We start from the raw sequence: 24,757 nt of genomic DNA, 5'->3' as shown, positions 1-24,757 counted from the left end.
TTTTTAACAGTGATTTATGTTCAAAAAATATTGATTAGTTTCACAAGCTGCACTACAAGTCTGGGGGTCAGGTGGATAATACCAAATCAGACTATGAAGACATACTTTGGAACAGAATAATAAGAGCATTATACATAATACAGTAAGACAAATTGAACTGGAAATGTAATTATAGAATCATTTTGTTATTTTAAAGGGATCTTGAATGATTTAATGAATGTTATTTAAAGGATTCTAGAAACTATCTCTTGGTTTCAGTATCCCTGAAAATTTTTTAAAACACCATTAACCCTTGGCATGCATTAGGTCCTGATGAAACTAAAAGTGTTCTTAGACCTTTTAGTTCTTTAGTTTCTTTTCTGAACAGTTCTAACTACTTGTAAGTATCAATATATCATAATGTTTATTCTTTCTTGGAAGTTTTCCAGAGAACAAAGAGAAAATTTACTTATAATATTTTGAAAAATAGACTATATTTTACAGTTATTTTATCAGTCCACTGGGCCCTTTTAGAAATCTAAGCTACATTATCGGATTGTTGAAATACAGTTTTTCCTGTTTTTTGAAACATTTGTCATTTCCTCACCCTAGGAATTACTTCCTCATTACTCATCTATTATTCCCATGTATGCTGAAAAATTAAAAGAATAAGAAAATAGAGAATGATGGAATGACCTAAAAGGATGATACAATAATGAACTGCTTAGTTTCCTTACTGTTTTGCCAAAGTATTACATCACCTGTTAATAAAGTATAAAATTAGACTGGAAACATCATACTTATAATCTGCTCTTAGCTTTCACTAAACACAAGTGAGGATTATTTTTCATTTTCTGCCCAGAAGAGCACAGAAAATTTACAGAGGAGACATTTGCAGTTATTGAACGTGAAAGTGTTAGTCACTTGGTTGTCCCACTGTTTGCAACCCCATGGGCTGTAACCCTCCAGGCTCCTCTGTCCATGGACTTCTCCAGGCAAGAATACTGGAGTGGGTAGCCATTCCCTTCTCCAGGGGATCTTCCTGATCCAGGGTTTGAACCTGGGTCTCCTGGATTGCAGGCAGATTCTTGACCATCTGAGCCACCAGGGAAGCCCATTTTGCAGTTATTAGACAAATCAAAAGATGCATGTTGTGGCAGGCTAAAAAATGACCCCCCAAAGATATTCGCTTCCTATTCCCAAGAATCTATGAACATTACCTCAAATGGCAAAAGATGTGACAAAGTTTAAGATATTAAGAAGAATTTATTTTGGATTATCCAGCTGGGTACTAAATGCAACTGCATGTTTCCTTTTGAGAAAGAGGCAGAGAAAGTTTTGAGAGAAAACAGGAGGAAGCAATGTGACCTTGGAGGCCCAGAACTGAGTAGTTCAGCCACAAGCCAAGGTATGTCTTCAGCCACAAGACACCAGAAGAGACAAGGACTATATTCTTCCCTAGAGTCTCTGACAGAATGGCAACCCTGCTAACATCTGATTTCAGACTTCTGGTTTCTAGAAGCACAAGAGAATAAATTTTCATTGTTTTAAGCCACTGACTTTTCCATAATTTGTTATGGCAGTCCTATCAGATCAATATGGCTTCCCTGGTAGCTCAGCGGTAAAAAATTCACCTGCAATGTGGGAGACCTGATTTGATCCCTGGGTCAGGAAGGTCCCCTGGAGAAGGGAATGGCAACCCACTCCAATATTTTTGCCTGGGGAATTCCATGGACAGAGGAGCCTGGCGGGCTACAGTCCTTGGGGCTGCCGAAGCGTCAGACACTACTGAGCAACTGAGAACATTTATATGTGTGTGTGTGTGTGTGTGTGTGTGTGTGTGCGCGCATGTGTGGACATACACATGGCAGAGTCTATTAAACATGGAAGGCAAATAGCGAACATTGTTTTTCCTGGTATTTTGTTGTTCAGTTGCTCAGTTGTGTCCAACTCTTTGCGACCCCATGGACTGCAGCACACTAGGCTTCCCTGTCTTTCACCATCTCCTGGAATTTGCTCAAACTGAAGTTCATTGAATTGGTGATGCCATCCAACCATCTCATCTTCTGAGGTCACCTTCTCCTCCTGCCTTCAATCTTTCCCAGTATACTGAGGGTTAAAGAAAAGTTCTACAGGGAGCCACTCTCAGTTTTACAAGCTGGTCTGCGCAGCACAGGGCAGCACTGTAATCACAGCTGTGAACAGCAGCAGCCGTGACAACCCTCTCCAGCTGGCTCACTCCAAGTGTCGTCTTCTCAGAGGTGTTCACCCTGACACTGCTCTACAGGAACCAGTTTTAAGGTGAATTCTGGCCTATTTGTATAGAAGAACCTTTTGTGGGCAGAACAACAGTATTTTTATTTAAACAAAGTCAAGGAAATCTCCCACAGAACCAATGAAACAGACTACCCTGGGGATTACCTTCAGTAGAAGTCTAGACCATAACAGTATTCTATTACCACCAATCTATAACTGCCTAACAACCACAGCTGTAAATTTAGAAAATGTTGTCTTAATCTTCTGCTTGACACTAGTTCTAGGCTAAATACAACCCTGGTTCTAGGCTAAATTGTCTATGGCTCTCTTTGACTTAATTCAAGAGCTTATTTTTTTAAAAATAATGTCACACATACAATAAGGATATTCACAAACATCTATATCAGTGTTAGTACCATGACAAACTGTCATCTTCAGCTTGTTAAGAGATGCAACAATTTATCATGTAAAATCTTTTTACTATATAAAGTGTACAAAAATGTCATGAAAAAATACTCATATATTGGGATATTGTCTCCTTTAACCAGCAAGCCCACCTTCTTTGTGGTTCTCTGAAGGCTAAAACAATGGCATTTCTTATATAATGTTCAATGTAGAAAGGCATCCTTCTCCAGCCCTCCCCTAGGACAGAATTAAAACATGATCAAATGATTTTTCTGCTGAGACATCCAGAATAATCAGAATTATTCATTTAAAGAGCTAAAAAGGCATAAAAACATTCCTCTGGCAAACTTGTTACAGAGGAAAAATGTGCTAAAAATCTGGGCTTAGTCTAATCTTAATAAAATCTTGGTTACCTCCTTAATGACCTTATTAATGGAAATGGAACCACCAGTTATCAGCTACTGATGGCATTAATTTATGCAGTTAATTAATAAAAGCAACCCATTAGGTCTAATAGCATATGGTCAAACAACAATTACAAAAATCACAAGGACACCACAAACCTCTTTCTTAAACAATAAACAGTGAATTAAAAACCACAATCAAGCATTTCCGCTTTATTAAATTGTTATATAAACATTCTGATGCTGTGGTTTACTCTGGACTAATGAGGCATTCTGATTGATTTCTACTGTTACAGAGAAAGATGCAAAACTGAGTCATTAACACAGCATTCCCTTGTGAAAAAAGACAAACCAGGATGATTAAAGCGATGTTGAAAAGACTGAAAACCCTGAAATTGGACTTAATTTTTTTGCTCTTTTATCTGTTTAAAGTTCATGTAATTCTTTACATGTGTTTGTTTTGAGAACATGCAATGATGATTTTTTCTCTTAAAAAAAATGCCAGTCATTGAAACCAAGGAAACATGTGATAGCAAACCATTTTACACAGAGCATAATTGAAAAAGAGAAAAGAAAAAAACTTCAAGCTTTCAATACAGAGTGGTATTTTCCTTAAAATACTCAAAGGCTTTTAAAAAATAAACTAGATCTTTCTTTGATGAAAACTGAAATGAGAACTAGGCTAATCCTTAGACCATCTCAGATAATCAAAATTTCTTAAAGAAAGAGCACAGACTTGGTGTTAGAATAATATAGAGTTCTGGAGGAAGTCATTCAGACTTTTAAAGAGTCTCAAATGTTAAACAGCTGATGGCTTAGCAGGAAAGACCAAAATGTTAATAAATAAAGCAAGAAATCCTCTAACAGGGATATAACAAGGTTAATGTATAGGGCAGATTTAAGAGTTAATGAAGACTTCAAGAAGGAGATACTTTGATTAGACAGCATATTAAAAAGTGAGACATTACTTTGCCAACAAAGGTCCATAGAGTCAAAGCTATGGTTTTCCAGTAGTCATGTATGGATGTGAGAGTTGGACCAAAAAGAAAGCTGAGCACTGAAGAATTGATGCTTTTGAACTGTGGTGTTGGAGAAGACTCTTGAGAGTCCCTTGGACTGCAAGGAGAAAAAACCAGTCAGTTGTAAAGGAAGTTAGTCCTGAATATTCATTAGGAGGACTGATGCTGAAGCTGATGCTCCCATACTTTGGCCACCTGATACAAAGAGTTGACTCACTGGAAAAGACCCTGATGCTGGGACTGAAAGCAGGAGAAGGGGATGACAGAGGATGAAGTGGTTGGATGGTATCACCAACTTGATGGACATGAGTTTGAGCAAGCTCCAGGAGCTGGACACAACTGAGTGACTGAACTGACTGAAAACCGGAGTAGGTACAGCACCTAATACTATCGTTGTGAGGCTTAACGATGATATACATAAATGCCTCTGGCCCAGCTAACAATATACATTAACTAAATCAGACTCCTAACTCACTGAAGGAGAAGGCAATGGCACCCCACTCCAGTACTCTTGCCTGGAAAGTCCCATGGACAGAGGAGCCTGGTAGGCTGCAGTCCATGGGGTCGCTAAGAGTCAGACACAACTGAGCAACTTCACTTTCACTTTTCACTTTCATGTATTGGAGAAGGAAATGGCAACCTACTCCAGTGTTTTTGCCTGGAGAATCCCAGGGACAGGGGAGCCTGGTGGGCTGCCGTCTATGGGGTCACACAGAGTCGGACACGACTGAAGCAACTTGGCAGCAGCAGCAGCAACTCACCGAGCATATGAATAGTCGAGGCTGGCCTGATCAATCCGGTTCCTGAGGATTCCAATGTCAGCTGACACCATGTCATCTAAAGCCTGTAACTCCTTCTGGATCCTCTTCAGTTTCATGGTTTCTGCCTGGGTTCTTTTAGATCTATAAAATGAGGAACATGAGTGGAAAAATTAAAACATTTTAAAATCACATGTCCACATACAACTGAAAAAACCAATCTACTGTATATACAATATGATTATAGTATACAATTTTAAAAACTAGAAAAAAACCAGAAAAACTGAAATAAAACTAATGCTAGTAATATTTTAGTATATCTCCAAAGCAGCATTTGCACTTTTTCCTCTTATGATTCCAAATTTTATTACTATATTGTTTTTAGACACAAGAGAAAAAGTAATACTTAAAAAATAACAATAAATCATTCACTCATAGGTCTATACTCATTCCCTAAGCACTAAAAGGATGTACCTGTATAGAGAACTGGATACATTAGAGTATTGAACACAGCTTTTCAAATTCTTTAAACTCTTCTTGCAAAGCCCATTTTCATTTCAATGGACACCGAGAAGAGATGCCAGCATTAAACATCATTTCTTTGTATGTCTGAGAATGTCTATGTGGTTTTAATTTTGAAGACCCATTTCTTCAAACTTTTATTGTTTTGACTCCTCTTCTGTAGGCAAAACTACAGGTCCTCAAAATTTTTTCCAGGGCTCAAAACCAAACACTCTATTTGCCTCCTTGTTTAAGGGCAACCTCAGCCCTCTCATCACTCCCAAGTACATCATCTACCTCAGAAACAATAAACAAATACAAAGCCAACCTTTAATCACGATTTTACTTGTTTCAAAATGTCATACACATTCTCAAAGGAAAATAAAACTCTCAACAAAACCACCATACTGTGACTTGATTTCTACTCCATTATGCATTTACTCTTGTTTACTGTCTACAAAAGTTAACCAAGTGATTTTTTTATTTCAAATATTAATGATTCAGGCTTCCCAGGTGGCTCAGTGGTAAAGAACCTGTCTGCCAAACAGGAGAGGCAACAGACACAGGTTTGATCCCTGGGTTGGGAAGATCCCCTGGAGAAGGAAATGGCAATCCACTCCAGCATTCATGCCTGGGAAATCTCAGGAACATAGGAGCCTGGTGGGCTACAGGCCATGGGGTCACAGAGTGGGATACAACTGAGCACACGTGCTTTAATAACCCACTGTCCATTTATTAATAATCTAACCAGGCTGCATTTCCTTACATGTCTGTCTATAGCAGTGCTGTCTTAAATCAAAATCATATAAAGAAAAACAAGTACTGAGCCTGTAAATCTTTTTGTAAAATCTCCAGTAAACAGCCTCCCTAACCTCTTCCAAATTGAAGACTACTAAAATGCATTTCAATAATCACACTGTTTCCTTCTTGAAATGTAAGTCAAGTTGAAATTTTCTATGCTTCATGAAAGATCAAGATGTACAGTAAGAGAAAAAAAAATCATTAGTTTTAAATACATATATCCCTTTGGCAGATAAAATCCTGAATTACTCTGATACCTACTTACCGTTCTCTCCAGCCCTATGCCTTCCTCTCCCCGACACATACCCTAGCTTTAATGAAAACAGTTCTGCTAGACTTTTCTGGAGATCTAAAAAAAAAAATGCCACTGAATACTTGTTGGCATTTAGTTCTCACTATTCTCAAACACTACTTTATTGACTGAGCTTGGTTTCCTAAGGCCACAGCATACCAGAAACTACAAACTAAAAGGGAAGAGTGAGTAAGGGATGGGAAAGCGGCTCAAACGGGACTGATGCTGTTCCAGGCCTGTGCAAGGCAGCAAGGGAAAAGGGACTGCTGACAAACTGGTTCTGAAGGGGAGAGAAAAGCAGAATCACACGCAATATAAAACAGCGCTCTTAAGGGTGACCTAGAGTCATGGATAAAGTTAAGTTATATCATGTATCTTTTATCAGTGGGGGCAGGATAAAATTTTAAGAAAAATGGCCATAAAAAATACAATTAAGATTTGTGGGAGTATAAGTCACTTACTCGGAATAATCTTATTCCTCTACATGTCAGATGATTAAGGCTTAGGTCAAAATTAAAACCTGCATTTGCTGCTAACTTACTTATGAAGAAAGAAAGTCAAAGTGTTAGTTGCTCAGTCGTGTCCGACTCTTTGCGACCCAATGGACTGTTGCCTGCCAGACTCCTCTGTCCATGTGAATTCTCCAGACAAGATTACTGGAGTGGGTTGTCATTCCCTTCTCCAGGGGATCTTCCCAACCCAGGAATCAAACCCAGGTCTCCTACACTGCAAGCAGATTCTTCACCATCTGAGCCACCAGGGAAGCCCAATTTACTTATATTGACAGCTATTTACTGCTCCCTTATGAGTATGTAGTTGGTTAAAACTAAAAAACACTGATGATGATCTTAAGTTTTAACTGCATCTATATTCATAAATACATTATAATCTATGCTCTAAAAGCCTTAATAAATTAAGACTGGAATCTCTGTATCACTTGTAAAGCATAATTTGTTTAATAGGTCTTAAAAGTAATGACTGTAGAGAAAATGTCATTTATTAGAACAGACATAGGAAAATAAATACAGAACAGACAAAACTGATTACAGGTTACAAACAACCTCTCCTGGTTCAGGTGCCTCACCTTTCTGCAATAGCTTTAGCCAAAAGAGCTTTCTTACGTTTATTTTTCTCTTCCATTAGCCGCTGTTCTTGCTGGAGGACTTCCCAACGAGATTTTTCTTGCCTTGGGAGCAAATGTATAAAAATGAGCTTTTTGTACTTTTCCACACCTTGCCAGTCTCAGTTTCTAAGTATAAAATTCAATCAACCAGATTTTATATATATATATATATACATATATATTCCCCCCCCCCCAAAAAAAAGTTCTCTTAAAAGGAAGCCATCTGCAGTTCATTATTTTGTTCTAATAGGAACAAAGACTATAATTTGATGTAAAGGCTTAGATAAATTGGCCCTTTGAAATCCACTATACGTATATAAGCTAGAAACCCACAAACTTGAAGCCAGAGTACTATGGCATTTTTTAGGAGTACAAAGAAACTTGTTTAAGTTAATCATGTATTATATGCAAAATAGATAGCAAAATAAATTGTCCTATAGCTAATGTCAAATCTTTTAAGAGTTTTCTATAACAAACAATAACCAATGTTTATTTCATACATTTTTCTTTCAATTTGTTCACTTCTTTCTAGCTCTCGTTTTTAAAGAATGAAACACTACGAAATAAGACTTGAATGCTGGGCTCAAAAAAAACTCCAAAGATCTACAAACATGAATTGTCTTCCAATCTATCCAATTCTGAAATACATTAAAATTTTCTGTAAATTCACATACTTGATGTCAATGCAAATTAAACAAGGTAATGACAAAGCCTTTTGTCCCTATTACTGTCATTTCTCATAGCCATTGTATCAAAAATCTCCCTTCTGAGACCTAGTAACTGCTTGCAAAATTATCCTTTTCTCTTTATTCCTACAATCTCCACCTTAGGGCTACCATTGGTCCTTGCTCATTTTTACTGTTTGCAGGCTTCTCCTCCCCAGATCTTAGCTACAGCTCAAACCAGTACACTCTGTCAAATGATCCACAGCACTGACACCTGGATGTTCTCGGTTAGTTTTATCAGAGCATCATCTCCCCTTTGGGGTCAAGGAACTCACTAGATAGGCATCTTCAGCTTCCAAGCCCTTCTTCATACTTCTTTAATTCTCTACAATTTTCTGGGCTATCGTGTGCCTCTTTCAGAAAAGTGAGATGTCATCTCTGAACATTCTCTAATATATAGCTTTCCTTTTCCTCTCTTATAGCCTCAGAATTTCTCCTTTTCAACAACCATTCCCGAGATGACATTTCTTCTACGAAAATTTTCTCAAGTACCTAAAATGATAATAATAATTTTCCTAATGACATTCAATCTCAATTTTCCAATTTAAACCACCCCCCGCAACTTGTTTCAGAACTATGAGAGTAGATTACATTTAAAACATTAAATGTAGGCACATTTAATTTTGGTTTCATAATTCATATGGCTTTATATCTCTTGTCAAAATGATTTCTTGGCTGTAAACCCTAGTGGGCAGGAAACACTTTAAACTTAGTAGAGAATCTGGATCAGCAGAGATTAGAAAAAGAGCTGAGATTAGATAAAACATACAACACTTTGAAAAAGAGTGACTCAGAAAATGGAAAACAGAAACAGAGACTATTCTTTCTTCCCTGTGAGTGATAAATCAGGAGAAACAAAGAAGGGCTATTCATACACAAGTTATATAATAGAAAAAAACTGATTATAAGAATTCACAAGTCACAGAATGGCAATCACCACAAGAATGTGGCTAAACTAAATTCAGGAAGTGGTTTCTAATACCAATACAACAAATAAAGAAATCTAATGACTAATTATTTAATTTGTCCTCTCAATTCCCTATACTCTTTCCTTTGATCTTCATGTCTCTTCACAAGCACCCTTTTCTGGGTAAGTGAAGATGCTATCAGAAAGTTCAAAGAATGGGTTCAATCTGGGGAGGAGTATCATACATATAAGAACTGGTTCTGGTGAGGGTAAAGGGCACAGACTTTGGATCCAGAGACTTGCATGTGAACCCCAACTCTATTACTTATTAGCAGGGTATTCACTTTGGGAATACGGTATCTTTTCTAAGATATCGCATCTGTAAAGTGAAAACAATGAACATGCATCCTAAGACTGTTGAGAAGACTAAATAACATAAAACATACAAAATGCTTAACACTGCTACTTATATTTAGGTCATAGCTATTTTTCAACAGTTTATTCATCACATTTCTAGGTTAGACTATCAAACAAACAAAATATTAAAACTGTATTTCTTCAAAGTTCAATGGGGAAAAAAAAAAGTAAAATGGAAAGAAAGTCTCATGGATATATAGACTTACTAACAATTCCACTTTCTTTTTTTCCAATTGGCAATCTGCTTTTAGAGGCAGAACCTCAGCATTTTTGTGAACTTCATGGGAATTCTTAAGTCCCAGTTCCTTTTGTTGACTTTCAGTACCCTGTGGTTTTCCATCACCAACAGGAGAGGTGAGTATAAGGGGAGTAGGAGGAGAAGAATATGGTCTCTGAGTATTAAATCTTTGTTTTGGTGCAGAAAGCAGCTGCTCTGGAGGTAATGAGGTTGGCCCATCTTGAAGTCCAAATTTTTGACTTTGCTCTTGAAGGGCTCTTTCTCGCTGAAGTTGTTGTCGACTTTTCTTCCCAGGGAGACGCCGCTGTGGTTCAAACGGATCTATACATAAAAAAAAGAACAGAGAAAAATTCCTTTGTGTGAGCAGCAAATAATTATAACTTCTCTAAGAAAATAAAGCATTAACATTAAACTCTAGTAATTCTGCAGGGTTTTTCTTCCCTTGTCTTCCTTAAAATTCCAGGGGAAAACCTGCCATCTTCCTGCAGAATTTGACAGTTCTCTGATCATACTGCTAATATTTAACAAAAACTATCCTACTTCTCAATTTATCTTTAAGGAAGTCCATTTCTTTGTGAGTTAGGCCTTAGAATACAAAGCAAGGTTTCATCCTGATTTGCTGTCAGAAGAATCTAGTATGACTGAAGTTGGTAGACAAATGAATTCACTGATATGTCTTAAGTTTGATTGATGGTTCTGTCTGTACTTCTGAAATAAAATGGTGTCTTTTTTCAAATGGGCTTCACCTTTCTTAAATTTTAACAGATCTTAGGGTAATTTGATACATAGGTAGACACAATACACAAAGTATTACCGAATGAAGTCTTTTAATTTTAGGGATGCTAGTTAACCCTAAATTGTTTCCTTTCATCTTCCAAACAGCCTGGGCCTACGTTCCCCAAAGTGCAGTTAGCCTTTAATCAATGTATGCAAGCTAATTTTAATAGCAGCCTGAGCAAAGCAATAGAGGAAGACAAAATAACCAGGAGAAGTCTTTTTAAAAAAGTATTATGGATTAAATGATAAGAAAGTAATTAAATGTACTTTTTGGACTGTCCATACCAGTATTAACCTTGTAGGTCAGACAACTGGAGACTCTGACTCACATTCACACTATACTTAAGATCAATAAGTGATATATTCCAATAAGTGCCCAAGAAATGACACTGATAAGTTTTTGTAAATGAACTAAATGGGGTTTGTAAAACCTAATAATGACCTCTGAAACAACATAAGCTTATTATTTACATTTCCCAAAGGAGAGTTAAAGCTTGAGAGTCAAATTTCCATTGTTGCTTTTCTCCACCTCAGTAACCTTAGGCAAGTCAACTGATTATTAATATTCTACACCTCAGTTTCTTCATCAAACTGGTTGAAAATTTACTTGCTTTACTTAACTCAAGGAGTTGATGTAAGAATTAAATGAAATATGGGAAGAAAATATTTTCAAAAGGCATATAATCAAAAGTAAAATGTTATTGCTATTGACTTTAGCCAGAATCACAAGTAGTGTACTATATCTTGCAACAGAAACCTATTCTAGGCTACTGATCTTTATTCACACCATCAGAAAATGTCATTGAGCCTGCTTACCTTTCAGTTATACTTGTTAGTCGAATTATTAATATCTCTCTGAAAGTCAGTAATGCAGCTTCCATTTTATTTTGCATTTTCACAGAACCTACCTATGAGATTAAAAATGCTAATTTTTAAACTCCCAAACAACAAATCAGGTCACTTAAGAATTAAACAAATGACAAAAAAAAACCTTTTGGAACTAGTAAGTCATTATACAAGGTTGCAGAATATAAGATTAATATACAAAAACCAATCACTTTCCTAGCAGCAATGAACAAGTGGAATTTGATATAAAAAACCACAGTTACATTTATGTTAGCATTCAAAAAAAAAAAAGAATTACTTAGATATAAATCTAACAAAATATGTACAAGATCTAAGAGGAAAACTACAAAATTCAAATGAAATCAGGGAACTAAACAAATGGAGAGATATTCCACATTCATGAATAAGAAGATTCAACATTGTCAAGATGTCAATCAGTTCATCCTAAACTCATCTGTAGATTCAGAGCAATACCAATTAAAATCCCAGCAAGTTATTTTGTGGATACTAACAAACTGATTTTCAAGTTTATACAGAGAGGCAAAAGATCCAGAATAACCAATAAAATATTGAAGAACAAAGTTGGACTGGCACTACTTGACTTTAACACTTACTATAAAACTATAGTAATCATGACAGTGGGAATTAGCAGAAGAATAGAATAAAGATCAATGGAATAGAATAGAGAGCCCAGCAATAGGCCTATTTTAATACAGTCAACTGATCTTTGACAAGGGTGCAAAGGCAATACAATAGAACAAAAATATTCAACAAATGGCACAAAAATACATCTAGACACAGACCTTATACCTTTCAGTCAAAATGGATCATAGACCTAATGCAAAACTCAACTATAAAACTCCTAAAAGACAACACAGGAGAAAATCTAGAAGATGTCAGGTATAGCAGTGAATTTCAGATATAATACCAAAAGAGATAACTGATAAACTATACTTGATGAAAATTAAAAACTTCTGCTCTGTGGAAGACAATGTCAAAGGAAGAGAAGACAAGCCACAAACTGGAAGAAAACATTTGCAACTGACACATCTAATAAAAGACTGCTATCTAAAATATACACAGAACTCTTAAAACTCAACAATAAGAAAACAATCTCATTTAAAAATGGGTCAGAAACCTTAACAGATACCTTGTCACCAAAGAAGATATACACATAACAACTATGCATATGAAAAGAATCTAAACCATATACCACAGGGAAATGCAGATTAAAATGAGATACCACTACACAAATAGCAAATGGCAAATAGATGGGGATCCAATGGAAACAATGAGACTTCATTTTCTTGAGCTCCAACATCACTGCACATGGTGACTGCAGCCATGAAATTAAAAGATGCTTGCTCTTTGGAAGAAAACTTATGACCAACCTAGACAGCATATTAAAAAGCAGAGACATTACTTTGCCAACAAAGCTCCATCTAGTCAAAGCTATGGTTTTTCCAGTGGTCATGTACGGTCATGTATGGATGTGAGAGTTGGACTATAAAGAAAGTTGAGTGCTGAATAATCGATGCTTTTGAACTGTGGTGTTGGAGAAGACTCTTGAGAGTCCCTTGGACTGCAAGGAGATCCAACCAGTCCATTCTAAAGGAGATGAATCCTGAATATTCATTGGAAGGACTGATGCTGAAGCTGAAACTCCAATACTTTGGCCACCTGGTGTGAAGAACTGACTCATTTGAAAAGACCCTGATGCTGGGAAAGATTAAAGGCGGGAGAAGGGGATGACAGAGGGTGAGATGGTTGGATGACATCACTGACTCAATGGACATGCATTTGAGTAAACTCTGGGAGTTGGTGATGGACAGGGAAGCCTGGCATGCTGCAGTTCATGGGGTCACAAAGAATCGGACATGACTGAGGGACTTAACTGAACTGAACCACTACACAACCATTAGAATGGCCAAGAATCTGTAATACAGAGAACATTAAATGAGGGTGAGGATGTGGAGCAACTTGAACTCTTTCATTGTTGGTGGGAATGCAAAATGGTAGTCACTTTGTAAGACAGTTTGGTGGTTTCTCATAGAACTAAACATTTCTTAACATATGATTTAGCAATCGTGTTCTTTGGTATTTTTAATGAGATAAAAACTCATCCACACAAAAACCTGAACATGGACGTTTATAGAAGCTTAATTCATAACTGCCAAAACCTGGAATCAACCAAGATGTCCTTCAGTAGGTGAATGGATAAACTGTGGTACATACAGACCAATGGAATATTATTCAAAGCTAAAAATAAAAGATATCAGCTATCAAGCCATACAGAGCATGGGGGAACCTTAACTGCATACTACTAAGAGAGAGAAAACAATCTGAAAAGGCTATATACTGTATGATTCCATCTATATGACATTTTGGAAAAGGTAAAACTATGCAGACAGTAAAAGGATCAGTAACTGCTAAGGTTTAAGGAGAGAAGAGAATGAACAGGCAGAGAAAAGAGGATGTTTAGGGCAGTGAAAATACTCTGTATACTATAATGACAGATACATGACATCATGCATTTGTCCAAACTTGTGGAATGTATAACACCAAGACTGAACCCTAATGTAAACTACAGACTCGGGTGACTATGATGGGTCAATGAAAGTTATAACAAATATGTCAGTCTGGCGGAAAACGTTGATACTGGGGATGGCTATGTACCTGCTGGGGCAGGGACTATCTGGGAAACCTCTGTATCTACCTGTCAATTGTGCCATCAACCTAAAACTGCTCTTAAAAAATTCAGTCTTTAGGAAGAATTAGGGGGAAAAAAATAGGAACATACTCTTTTGCATACTTTTTGGGGGGCTGCAAGTACCAAGGAGGATGTGGCCAACTGGGAGCACACGTATAGTTTAAAGGGGACAGTCCATTGGCCACCTCTAACCCACACCGTGGACTATACAGTCCACGGAATTCTCCAAGCCAGAATACTGCAGTGGGTAGCCTTTCCCTTCTCCAGCTCTTCCCAACCCAGGGATCAAACCCAGGTCTCCCGCACTGCAGGCAGATTAATTACGAGCTGAGCCACCAGGGAAGCCCTTAAAGATGGCAGCTGTCACTAAAAAATTTAGGTCCATGTTATCAGACATTTGGATTTTTCACTAGAAAAATTCAGATTTTTATGTAAAATATAGAGAACTGTATCAATCAAGAAAATCTAGGTTATGCTATAGGGGCAAAGAACCCTGGAAACTTTATGGTTTTAAACAACAAAGGTTTATTTCTTATTAACGCCACGTGCCAATTGAAGGCCAGCAGGGGCTTCCTGCTGATCAGCCTCTCAGGGCTCCAGGCTGACTATCCAGTCAGAGTTTGCTAGCCCCCAGGGCAGGTGAGAAAAGAGCTTAAGGAGGACTTGGTTTAGCAATTAATTGCTCTGACCCAGGAGTGACATAACACTTACACTTACAATTCAATGCAATTCAATGCTGAACTAGCACTAGGTCTGATACAAAAACAAGGGCAACAGGAATATACTGGGAAGAGAAGTGAACCAGAAATAATTTCCCCAGTATTAATTTAAAAGAAGTTTTAAGATTAGATAATCCAAAAAGGGGGGAGAGGTCGAAAAAATGAACATTTTTGGCTTAAATCAAGCCAGTGGGCTGAGTTTGTGATCTTGGCTATACATCCTTTAATCAAGCCCTGCTTTCCCCACCCAAGATAATCATCATTTGAATCGTATGTTGATCATTCCCTTCCTTTCCTTTTTATATCATACTGTGTCTACAAATACTTCTTTTAAATGTTATATTATTTAGTTATTTTAACTTTACATAAAGGGTGTCATGCAGGATATAATCTTCTTTAACTTAATACGATACTGCCATTATTCATCCATGTTGTTCATGTCGCTGTAGCCATTTAATTTTAATGCTGTATAATACTCTATTGAGAGTATTCTCTAAGAGTCTATTAATCTTCTACTGATGGAAGCATTTATTGCCAATGCTCACTTCACAATCTTCTCCCGCTATAGTGATAATGAACTATGACAGCACCAAATCATGGTGTGTAGTGGCTATATGGAACAATCACCTCTTAGCCCATGTTAGACATGAAACTAGAGTGAAAAATAACCTTTACTATTTCAAACAACTGATATTTCAGGGCTATATGTTACTGCAGCTTAACCTGGCTTAACCTGACTTCACTATTATCAATAGTTTTGAAACTGCATTTGCCCCTTCTTGATCATATTCCCTTGCCTTCCCACCATCCTAAATTTTGTGTTTTATTCTTTTAATTTTTAAATATATTTCCTATATTCCTAAATGAATATACCTGCTTTGTATGATTTTGAGCTTCTACTAATGGTAGCAGACTGTATATATTCTTCTGCAATTTGCTCTTTTCACATGTTAAGTCGATGAAATTTATATATGCTAATACACGCAGCTTGTAGTTCAATTCCCACTAGCTGTATAGTAGCCCAGTGGATGATTATACCACAATTTATTTATCCGTTCCCTTGTTAATGAACACTAGGTTGCTTCTAGCTTTTTAATATTATGAACAATATATACAAGAGTATGAGGAACATTTTTGACTTTCCCAGATGCCCTATGGGCTTCTCTAGACTATTGCTGTCTTTATTTTTGCTGACAACCAACTCTATCTTCATAGATTATTTAAATACATTTTTAAGGCTGGAGAACAGCTGGAAGGAGCATTAAAATAAAAGATTCAGCTCTTTTAGTTTTATAAATAAGAAATCCAAGACAAAAAGATTTAGAGGCAGAGCTGTGAGATCTACTATTTTCAATCACTGTGGTTGGCTGAGTATACAAAATGTTGAAATGTTTTCTTAAGATAGTCAAAGACTAGTTGTTGTCTATGTTCTAACATCTCAGTGAAATGATAGGTCATAAAGTTAAGGTCCTTCATCCCCTCTCCATCCCAAATTATGGAGATATTTAGAAATGTACTTTCAAATAATAAATCCAATGTCAATTCGGAGAAGGCAATGGCAACCCACTCCAGTACTCTTGCCTGGAGAATCCCAGGGATGGGGGAGCCTGGTGGGCTGCCATCTATGGGGTAGCACGGAGTCGGACACAACTGAAGTGACTTAGCAGCAGCAGTGTTCAATTTAGCATTAAGTCTTCCTTCCCTGGGCAAACTCACCTCTACTAACACACAATCTCTCTGAAATACTGCCAAGCTCCATCCAACCACCAGCAGAGTAACATTTCTGTTAATTCTGTAGCAAGCTCTGGTACAACATCTACTATTACATTACATTATAGTTTGTCTCCTCAGCAGACTATAAGCTCTTTGAAGGCAGGGATGAAACTCTGATTATATCAGCATCCCTAATACAGAGGCTGCCTCCCTTAACTTTGGGTCAGATCAGAGGCAGGGTACTAGTACCAGGAATGTCAGTTAATTACAAACTTTAGTGTAACTTTTATGATTCAGCTTTTAAAGGTCTCTGGATCAGTCAAATTTTTCCCGATCCATATAATCTACACTGCTATCACATTACAAATTTACTTCCTTTTCCACTCCTCAGGCCTAGATTATCTTCACCACCATACTAAAAACAAACAAGCTGACCTGAGCAACATCCAACTTTTTCTCACACTCTAATAAAAGGAATAGAAAGGATTATTAATTTTCCCCCAGAATGTGTAAGTTATGGGACCAAGAGTGGTGTAACTCACAGAAGTACCATGTACTAGCAAGATCACTATATACAACTTTATAAAATTTCAATCACAAAGCACAGGTTATATTACAAGTTTCTCACCAAATATCAGCAAACTTAATTCCCTCATTAAAAAATAACAAAACAGTGAAAGTCCATTTAGTGATTACACTATAAAGATGAAGAAGCAAGCACAAAAATTTAGCTTACACTGAAGTCAGTAGATATGCATGTCTATAGATTGATAGGTAGATAGATAGCTATACATTTCACACCTAATCTCTCAAAGACCCTTTTGGTTTGCTGACTCTCAAGAGTTGGAAGGAACTGCAAAAATCATCTGGCAACCAGAAGTGAATGCAAGACTCCAGATGTATCATGACAAACTGAAACTTTCTGCATTTATTCAGATCCCTGTGATTCCTTTTCCCAATCACAGTCTGCTTCTATAAATACACCACAATTTAACTCTAACACGATGTGTGCCCCTCCTTCCTTTACTCTGACCCCAACCCTCCAACCACTGATCTGTGCAGCAAGCCTCCTACAGGTCACTTCCTCTCCCAAGTCCCATTTCTTTCCCAGGAAAAAGTCAAATCCCTGAAATAGATGCCTTAACTCTCTTTTTAAAAAGTAGATCTCAGTCTCGTGGGTCTGCCACACACCCCCACCGCCACCTCAGCCGTGGCTCCAAGTGCATCCAGCTCCCGAGCCCCCCTCAATCCTGTCCTCCTACTTACAGCTCCCCGTCCCTAACACAGGTAACCCTTTTCCCCGCCCCCTTTCGCTCAAAAACTGCAGCCCCGCCCCTTTCCTTAACAGATCGAAGAATTAAAGCTCTGTAGACCCGTCCCTTTACCTTTAGTCTGCTTTAGTCGCCTCAGCTCCTCCTCAGAGAAGCCGGCCCAACCCTGCGCCATCCGCCTTGGCTTGCCAGCACGCCTAGTACCCCAAACCTCTGAGCCCCGACTGCCAACACGACTACCCAGACACATCCGGGTTCTTCTCCTGCCGCGGCGGACCAACCAATCAGCGCATCGAACTCTGGACGCAAGGCCCCCTTCTCCCTTGCAGCAGGACCCGGATCTCTTTCAGGTTGTCTCCGGCAGTGCCTGATAAAGTGCATAAGGAAATCTCGGTTTCGCAGACATTCGTTCCCCTTGACCTGGCTTTTCTCTTTCTCCCTGTCTCCTGTGCTTGCTGGATTATCGGTTCAAGAGGAAAAAGAGGAAATACCGATGCGAGTAGGCTGGAGATAAACAGGCAGTGAGAAAGTGGCTACGAGTCGGTGGCGGAGAAGGGAGGACAGACCCTGCCTCTAGGGGCCCTTTGTAAATTTACTGGAGCGGAGCCGTCTGCGTGGCGGTTGTCCAGGGTTTCACTGCGTGATTTGTAGAGGGTTCCTTTAAAACGGCACTGACTTTATCCTGCAGGTTGACTCAAGAATGTCCAGGTTTAAGCTTTTAATTATAATCATTTCAGAAGACTGGGGTATAATAGTGGTAAAGGAACGGACACGTGTAACAACATGTTTAGGTCTCCCAGAGGCCGTTGCCACTCCCAGATTTCTGTTGATTGCGGATGGGTTTTTTGATGTGTGAATGATTCTCGCTAATCTGTCACCTTTCTCCTAAGGGATGTCTAAGTCCCGCCTCTTAAAAACGGTCTTTCCTCTCTGTTTATGTTCAGGGAAGGCAATGTAAAACGTGGACCAGGGGGGATGGGAAAATGTTTCCTAGGCGTCTCCTACCTGGAGTCCCGATCTCAATGTCCTGGTACTACCTTAAACAGTTAACCACTCTGGGCCACCGTTTCTCGTTTTAAGCAAGATTTCAGAGATTAAAAGATGCAAACGATGTCTAAGTACATGTAGATCAGAATGATTTAAATAATACCACATTTAATTTTTCCTATTTCTCTTTTCATTGTTTTGCCTTTTTAAAACTAGTTATTTTAGCTTACATTTTAAAATTACATGTATGGCTTTTGGGTTTAATCTGTCACTATTTTTAAACAAATTGAAATTAAGGAGTAGACTAAAAATACTCCCCCAGGAAAAGAGTTGGAATGAGTATTTCAAGCTTAATTAATTAATTAACCAAGGTGATTAGAAGGTGAAGGGTGTTTGGAATTCTTGTAACCTCTAAGCTTTTAAACTTTAAAAACGATTTCTTAAATTTAGGTGTGTACAAACGCTTCTTTTAAAACATGGACAGATTTTCTAACATTTGGAAATTAAAAGGCCATCCAAAAAGATTGGAGGAGTCAGATTGATACAGTTTTTGAAGATAGACTAAATATGTTAAAATGCAGTTAAAGATTATGTAGCTCCAAAATAGTAGTTGGGGATCAGTACATTCTGATAGTTCAGTTTGCTGTTTACAGCATCAGCCATCTAGTGCCATCTAATAAAAATGAACCATCTTGTATGATAATTTCGAGAATTATCAGTAATCTTAATAGAGATGGAAAGTAAGGTATTTAGAAAGTTTTGCATTAACCTTGAATGAGAACCAAAGCTTGAGTGAGATTATGGTAAAAGACATTCTGTATAAAGTTATAATTTCCAATTTGCAAACTTAAAAATGTACTGTTTGTTGTTTCTTTTGGCTCTCCCTCATGGTTACTTCCCTGGTGGCTCAAATGGTAAAGAATCTGCCTGCGATGCAAGAGACTTGTGTTCCATCCCTGGGAGGGGAAGATCCCCTGGAGAAGGGAATGGCTATCCACTCTGGTTTTCTTGCCTGGAGAATTCCATGGACAGAGTTGGGCTACAGTCCTTGGGGTCTCAAAGAGCCAGACACAACTGAGCGACTTTCACTTTTCTTGATGCCTCGTTTCTTCATATAATGTAAAATAATGAATATTTTCCTTGGAGTTTATCTTCGAAGTTCTTTCTGTTGAGAGCCCTTTATATCTTGGATTGAGAGACTACAAATTGGTTTTACTGGTTCCTAGAAGTTTCATTTTATAGTAGATTTTAAGATAATTTTAAAACCAGATTTGAAGTAATTTTTTCAGCTTGTAACATAAATTAAGCTTTTACCCCAGATATGATACAGGCCTCAGATATCTTTGAAAGTGAAGTCGCTCAGTCATGTCCAGCTCTTTGCGACCTCTTGGACTGCTAGGAGCCTGCTAGGCTCCTCCGTCCATGGGATTCTCCAGGCAAGAATACTGGAGTGGGTTGCCATTTCCTTCTCCGGGGGGTTTTCCTGACACAGGAATCAAACCCAGGTCTCGCACATTGCAGGCAGACTCTTTACTGTCTGAGCCAACAGGGGCTCCAGATATCTTTAGGTGCCCTTAAAAAATATACAACCACATTCCTTGCTGCTTTTACAAAGCAGTAGGCTGAGTTTTGTATTTTTCTTAATCCTCTGTTACCATGTGGACCATCCTTTCCACGCTCTGAACTTTATTTCGTTGATTTTGCTTTCAAAAGTGTTTAGAAATCCGAGTCACCAGCACATATACAGGTAGAGTGCCTTTTGGATTTGCTTTTTACATCTCATTTTGCTTTCTTCTAAGTTCTGTGTTAAATAAAAACATGTTGTATCATATACAGCATTTTTGTGTTTATGACTAAAGGAGACCATCTGTGACAACTTAGACTGTTACATTGGCTTCAGTTGATTCTCTGCCATAGCAACTAGAATAATCTTCTAAAAAAGAAAAATCTAATGTCTGTAGTCTGGTTAAAACTGTAAAACAGCTTCCTGTTGCACTTTGAATAAAATCGCTGTTTCTACATGAGCCTACATGGATCTGAACCCTGCTTACCTCTTACCTGACCATTAAGCTATCTTTCCTTTTATTCCACATTCCCTACACTCCAGCCAGATTGGCTTTTTTTGGAGTTTTAGAAAATCCCAGTCTCTCCTCCCATTCCCGTACCGCACTACCCAAGGCTTTCCCAAATGCTGTTCCATTTGGCTGTAACGATCTTTGCCTTGTCTGACTGGCTCTTTCTGCTTCCGGTTTTGACCTGAATGTCCCGTTAGGTGACCACCCTATCCTATACAAATAGCACCCCAGATTTCCTCCTACTTTTTTGTGTTCTTTATTATTTTCATAGCACCGTTATAACTCCTAAATTATCGGCATTTGTTTATTTTCTCTTTCTCTTTACTCAATAGTATCTCCACAATTTCAGGGGATTCATCTTTTATTTACTCAGTCAGTGTATAACAGTGTTTGAGGCCTACTGAGTACTCACATAAATATTGAAAGAAGATACTTTTCAAAGTATTGAGTTGAAACATTTCCACATCTTATATATTTTGAGATTCCTTTCTAGTATGAATTTCTGTGAACCTCGTTTGTTTCTTATTGTTAGCTGCAGCCATGGACTTGTGGGTTAGTAAATAAAAGACATTAAAAATAAGCTGAAAAGAATCAAGATGTCATTTTGTTTTTTATAAGGCCTTAAAATAGCATTTCAGCAATACTCCATAGTTTTCAGTATATGTCTTACACATCTGTTAGATTTATCTTTAAGTGATTAATAACATGATGCTGTTAATAAATAGCATTCTTTTTTCTTTTTTTGTGTGTCTACTACATAGAAATGTTTGTTGATCAGCCATGATTAATGCACTTAATAGTAGTTGTTGAGTTGTCCAGTCATGTCCGACTCTGTGTCCCCATGGATTTCAGCACGCCAGGCCTCCCTGTGCCTCATCATATCCCAAAGTTTGCCCAAGTTCATGTCCTTTGTGTTGGTGATGTCATTCAGCCATCTCATCCTTTGACACCCTCTTCTCTGTAGGCATACAGACTAGAAAGAAGTAAAACTTTCAGACAACATGATCATCCAGGTAGAAAATCCAGTGGATTCTACTTTAAAAAATGTTGCTATAACTATTAATTTTTACACTGACCATAGTTATAGCAGATTTAAAAAAATAGATTCCATTGGATTTTCTGCCTGGATGATCATGTTGTCTGAAATTTAACTTCTTTCTAGTCTGCATGCCTTTTTTTCTTTTCTTGCCTTATTGCACTGGCTAGACCCAACAATATAATGTTGAATGAAAGAACGAAATTGGGTTGTTTCTGATCTTAGGGAAAAAGTGTAAAGTCTCTCACCATTTAGAATGATGCTAACTTTAGGTTTTTTCGTAGGTGCGCGTTAGCAGGTTGATGAGATTCCTTTATGTTCCTAGTTTTCCAGGAGCTTTTATCAGAAATGGGTAACGGATTTTCTTGCATGCATTTTCTGGGCCTATTGACATGATAATATGAATTTTCTGTATTAGATTTTTAATATGGTGTATTGCCTTGAGCAGTTAACCAATGTTATACCAATCTTGCATCCTGTTATAAATTCTACTTCAGTTCAGTTCAGTCACTCAGTCGTGTCCGACTCTTGGAGACCCCATGAATTGCAGCACCAGGCCTCCCTGTCCATCACCAACTCCCGAAGTTCACTCAAACTCATGTCCATCGAGTCAGTGATGCCATCCAGCCATCTCATCCTCTGCCGTCCCCTTCTCTTCCTTTCCCCAATCCCTCCCAGCATCAGAGTCTCTCCCAATGAGTCAACTCTTTGCATGAGGTGGCCAAAGTATTGGAGTTTCAGCTTTAGCATCAGTCCTTCCAGTGAACACCCAGGACTGATCTCCTTCGGAATGGATCTCCTTGCAGTCTAAGGGACTCTCAAGAGTCTTTTCCAACAACACAGTTCAAAAGCATCAGTTCTTCGGCACTCAGCTTTCTTCACAGTCCAACTCTCCAGCCATACATGACCACTGGAAAAACCATAGCCTTGACTAGATGGACCTTTGTTGGCAAAGTAATGTCTCTGCTTTTCAATATGCTATCTAGGTTGGTCATAACTTTCCTTCCAAGGAGTAAGCATCTTTTAATTTCATGGCTGCAATCACCACCTGCAGTGACTTTGGAGCCCCCCAAAATGAAGTCTGACACTGTTTCCACTGTTTCCCCATCTATTTCCCATGAAGTGATGGAACCAGATGCCATGATCTTCGTTTTCCGAATGTTGAGCTTTAAGCCAACTTTTTCACTCTCCCCTTTCAGTTTCATCAAGAGGCTTTTTAGTTCCTCTTCACTTTCTGCCATAAGGGTGGTGTCATATGCATATCTGAGATATTACTTTGCCAACAAAGGTCCGTCTAGTCAAGGCTATGGTTTTTCTGGTGGTCATATATGGATGTGAGAGTTACTAGCTATAATTCTGCTTTATTTTTTCAGTGATTGCTTTAAAATCAGTATATATCTTTAACTCGTCACAGTCGACATTCATGTAGTATTATACCACTTTACATAAAAGAAACTTCCAAATATTTATTCTCCTTCTCTTCTGGCCTTTGCTGTTATTTTCAAGCATTTAACTATACATGTTATAAACCTCATGATGTATTATTGTTATTTTTGTTTAAAAATTATTTCTTTAGAAGATTTAAATAAGAAAGTCTTATGTTTATTCATATAGATACAACTTTTCTGTACTCTTCATTCCTGTATGCAGATCCATAATTGCATCAGGCATAGTTTTCCTTCTGCCTACTATAACAGTATAGGACTACTCTTGATGAATTCTTTAAGCTTTTGCATATATAAGTAAGTATTTTGCCTTTTTTTTGTACTTGAATATACAAAAAATTTCCATTCACATTAGGCCAAATACTGGGAACAATCCCAATGTCTGTTGCTTGATGACTGGGTAAACAAGCTGTTTTATATTTATGTGGTGGAATACTAGTTGGTAATAAAAAAGAATAGACTACTATTATGTCTTCAAATATATTTTCTGTCCTCCCAGCTCTGTTCTTTTGGGGCTTCTATTACACATTTGTTAGCCAGTTGAAGTCTTCCTACAGTTCACCTGATACTCTTTTTATTTTTTAACATGGGTTTCTCCCCATTTTTGCTTTGTTTTGTATAGTTTTTATTGTTGTGCTTCAAATTCACTAATATTTGCTTCTCCAATGTCTAGCCTTCTACTAATCCCATCAAGAATATTTTTTCCAACACAGACATTGTAGTTTTCTTCTATGGATGTTCTCTGTGGAGTTTTTTATATCTTTGGTGTATCTCCTTAACTTTTTGGACATATGAAATACAGCAATGGCAACCCACTCCAGTACTCTTGCCTGGAAAATCCCATGGATGAAGGAGCCTGGTGGGCTGTAGTCCGTGGGGTTGCAAAGAGTTGGACACGACTGAACAACTTCACTTTCACTTTAATGCCTTGGAGAAGGAAATGGCAACCCACTCCAGTGTTCTTGCCTGGAGAATCCCAGGGACGGCGGAGCCTTGTGGGCTGCCGTCTATGGGGTCACACAGAGTTGGACACGACTGACGCGACTTAGCAGCTGTGATAAATGTTAATGTCATTGCTGATTTTAATATCTGTATTAGTTTTGGATCAGTCGCAATTGATTAATTCTTTTCTTAAATATGATTTATATTTTCTGGCTTTGTATGCCTGGTAATCTTCAACCTGATTCAAGATGTGAATTTTATCATGTTGGATGTTACCTGTTTTTGTTTTCCTGTAAATATTTTTGAACTTTGTTCTGAGATGAAGTTAAGTTACTTGGAGATAGTTTTATTTTTTTTGAGACTTATAACTTTTAAAATTTGTTAGACATGACCAGAGAAATGTTTACTAAA

General features: G+C 37.8%; 1 protein-coding gene across 1 annotated transcript in view; it reads right to left on the bottom strand.

Annotated features, from left to right (window-relative positions):
* The window catches only part of GORAB (golgin, RAB6-interacting), a 22,787-nt gene extending 4,630 nt beyond the window's left edge, over positions 1-18,157 (bottom strand). The window contains exons 1-4 of the mRNA XM_010836714.1: positions 17,976-18,157; positions 9,798-10,146; positions 7,500-7,601; positions 4,825-4,965 (exon numbers count right to left, since the gene is read on the bottom strand). Coding sequence (XP_010835016.1) covers positions 4,825-4,965; positions 7,500-7,601; positions 9,798-10,146; positions 17,976-18,111 — 728 coding nt within the window. The 5' untranslated portion in view covers positions 18,112-18,157. The remainder of the gene's footprint in view (positions 1-4,824; positions 4,966-7,499; positions 7,602-9,797; positions 10,147-17,975) is intronic.
* Positions 18,158-24,757: the final 6,600 nt, after the last annotated feature.

This window comes from Bison bison, unplaced genomic scaffold (assembly GCF_000754665.1).
Source record: "Bison bison bison isolate TAMUID 2011002044 unplaced genomic scaffold, Bison_UMD1.0 scf7180017864064, whole genome shotgun sequence".
In the NCBI taxonomy this organism is placed as follows: Eukaryota; Metazoa; Chordata; class Mammalia; order Artiodactyla; family Bovidae; genus Bison; species Bison bison.
Note: the sequence above shows the minus strand (reverse complement) of the source record. Positions and strands in the feature narration are given on the sequence as shown.